Genomic DNA, 2,311 nt, shown 5'->3' on the forward strand with positions numbered 1-2,311 from the left:
AATACTTCAGCCTTAAAAGAAAATTGAGACGAGCTCTCTATCTCTTTTTCTCAGCATTGACTGCATTTTTAGTGTATTCTGGCGGGTAGGGTGGGGAATCAGGAGGTAGTGTGAAATAAAAGTAAAGGCAAGAAGGGGCAGCAGTGTTTATTGACAAAGTTTTCTGATTTAAGTTATTCTGGAATAAAATACTAGAAGATAGGATAATTAATGGTAGGCCTGAGGCTCAAATCAGCAAGGATAAGGTATAAACTTAGCTTTTTATTTTTATTAAGAATAAAAAGCATAGTAAGAATGAAAAGCATAGTGAAATTGAGTTCTTAAAGTTTAGTTTTTGGCATTTTGCTTGACTGATATTAAACCTTTTATCTTACTCTGATTCATTTGTTTCATACAGAGATGTCTCTTGGCATCTGAATCATGAGTAGGAAAGAGTCCCCAATCCTATAGGCGAAGCTCTGCTGCTCTTCATTTCAGTGTATATACCACCCCTGCCCGCCGCCCCTTTCTTTCTCTGCCTGCCTTATTCCCAATTACATTGCAACATGCTCAGAAACTCCCATCTTAAAACAGAAGTCCTCTTCCTCAATTTCGTGTCCCTACCAGCTGCAGTCCTCACTTTGTGGCCAGGGTTGTCTGTGGTTGTACCCACTTGATCAACTTTCATTTCATTGCAGCAGTTCACAGCTGTACCACCACAGATCCTCAACTGACTGAAGTTGTGTGCAACTGGCTTAAGTTGGCTTCAAATTAAACCTTGTCAGATTTATCTAAACTTTTCTAGTTTGGTAATACAGTATGATAAATATATTCTTTAATTCAGAACCATCTGCTGAGCTAAGATGAATGTCAGTGTTATGAGAGATGAGAGTAACATGTTTATTGTGTCAATTATATCCGATATCGCCCTTCCCTCTTAAAATAGTGAATTTCTCCTTTTTTGTTTTTTAGCTCCACGTTCTGGCTTGGCTGCAAAACACTTCATAGATGTAGGAGGTAATATACATGTTCTGTCTTGCCTTTTAGAAATTTCTATCTGAATAATAGACAATTATGATATAGTGTCAAATGCTGTTTGATTACGTCTAATTTTTAAATGACCATTATGTGAAATGCACGTTATTTTATTGATAGGCTAACTAGACACTATCTGACAAATAGGATTTTTGCCTTGGTTTAATGATAATTGCATTTAGTCCAAAAATGACCTTATTCTTAGAATAAAGTTTGTTATAAGAGAAGGAAAAGCTTTGTCATTATTTAAGCAATTATATTGGCTTCAGAATATTTTCTTACCTCCATAAGAGAGACATCCATGTTTGGCAAAATAGAAGAATCTTTACCTAGTCAAGAGAGAACATTGTGCTTTCCTATCTATATTTCTTGGTCAGCAAATCTTCAGTGGCTCATGTCTCTCAAAGTCAACAACTCCCTCACGGGATCCCTTTCATGAAGAAGCCCCAGTTTCTTCTGCTGGCCACCCTTTTTGTAGGATCTCTAACTGCCCCTTAACTGTAAGGAAATTCTCACCTTTCTGATATGGCTTCCTTCAGATCTCATCACTGGGGTACAGATCCCACTGATGGGATCCCCATGTCCTGACAGTTCTTTATCCCCATTGATAGAGAGCAAGTGCTTTATTCACTAACAAGATATCTTGGCCCTCTGGGTAAGTGGATGTGCTAGATTCTCCACCTCCTGCTATTTTTACAAAGCTACTTTTTAACAGATGAGAAATGGGCTCAGAGATGAGCCCAAGGTGACACACTAAAAACTGGAATTTCCATCTACCTGATTCCAATTTCTTTCCACTGCAATTAAATGATGTGGATCACTCTGCCCCACCCCTCCATCAACCAGGCACTGTCCTGGAGTAGCTCACTGTTACTTGCACTGCAGGGGGTAAGTGTGCAGAATGAGGCCTGTCCTTGCCGTAGCTTCTGCCTGCCCTTAGTCTCCCCACGGTATCACTAGGTGGTGCTGTCGGTTAAGACAGGAGCCCAGAAGTGTTTCTTAGGGACTAAAGAGGGGCCGAGTTTGACACAACAGTGATGGTCAGCCTATTTGGGTTGAGGATTGCCTGGGCTCAGTTATGCTTGATTTTCAAAAATACTTTTATAAGGTCAAGTATGGTAATGTAGGACTGTAACTTAAGGATATAAAAGACTATATTTTCTTAAAGAAATTTCAAAGACTTGTGAAAGGAACATGAGCTCTAAAGTAACAGCTAGATTTGGGTCTCAGCTTTGTCACTAACTAGCTAGTTATTTAACTTTTCTAAGCTTGATTTTCACATGTGAGATGAAAATTC

At 39.0% G+C, this 2,311-nt stretch overlaps 1 protein-coding gene across 1 annotated transcript in view; it reads left to right on the plus strand.

Moving 5' to 3' along the window:
- Window positions 1-2,311, plus strand: part of DUT (deoxyuridine triphosphatase) — a 12,980-nt gene that overhangs the window by 5,167 nt on the left and 5,502 nt on the right. The window contains 1 exon segment of the mRNA XM_011355073.2: window positions 872-996. Coding sequence (XP_011353375.2) covers window positions 872-996 — 125 coding nt within the window.

This window comes from Pteropus vampyrus, unplaced genomic scaffold (genome assembly GCF_000151845.1).
Source record: "Pteropus vampyrus isolate Shadow unplaced genomic scaffold, Pvam_2.0 Scaffold19, whole genome shotgun sequence".
NCBI lineage: Eukaryota > Metazoa > Chordata > Mammalia > Chiroptera > Pteropodidae > Pteropus > Pteropus vampyrus.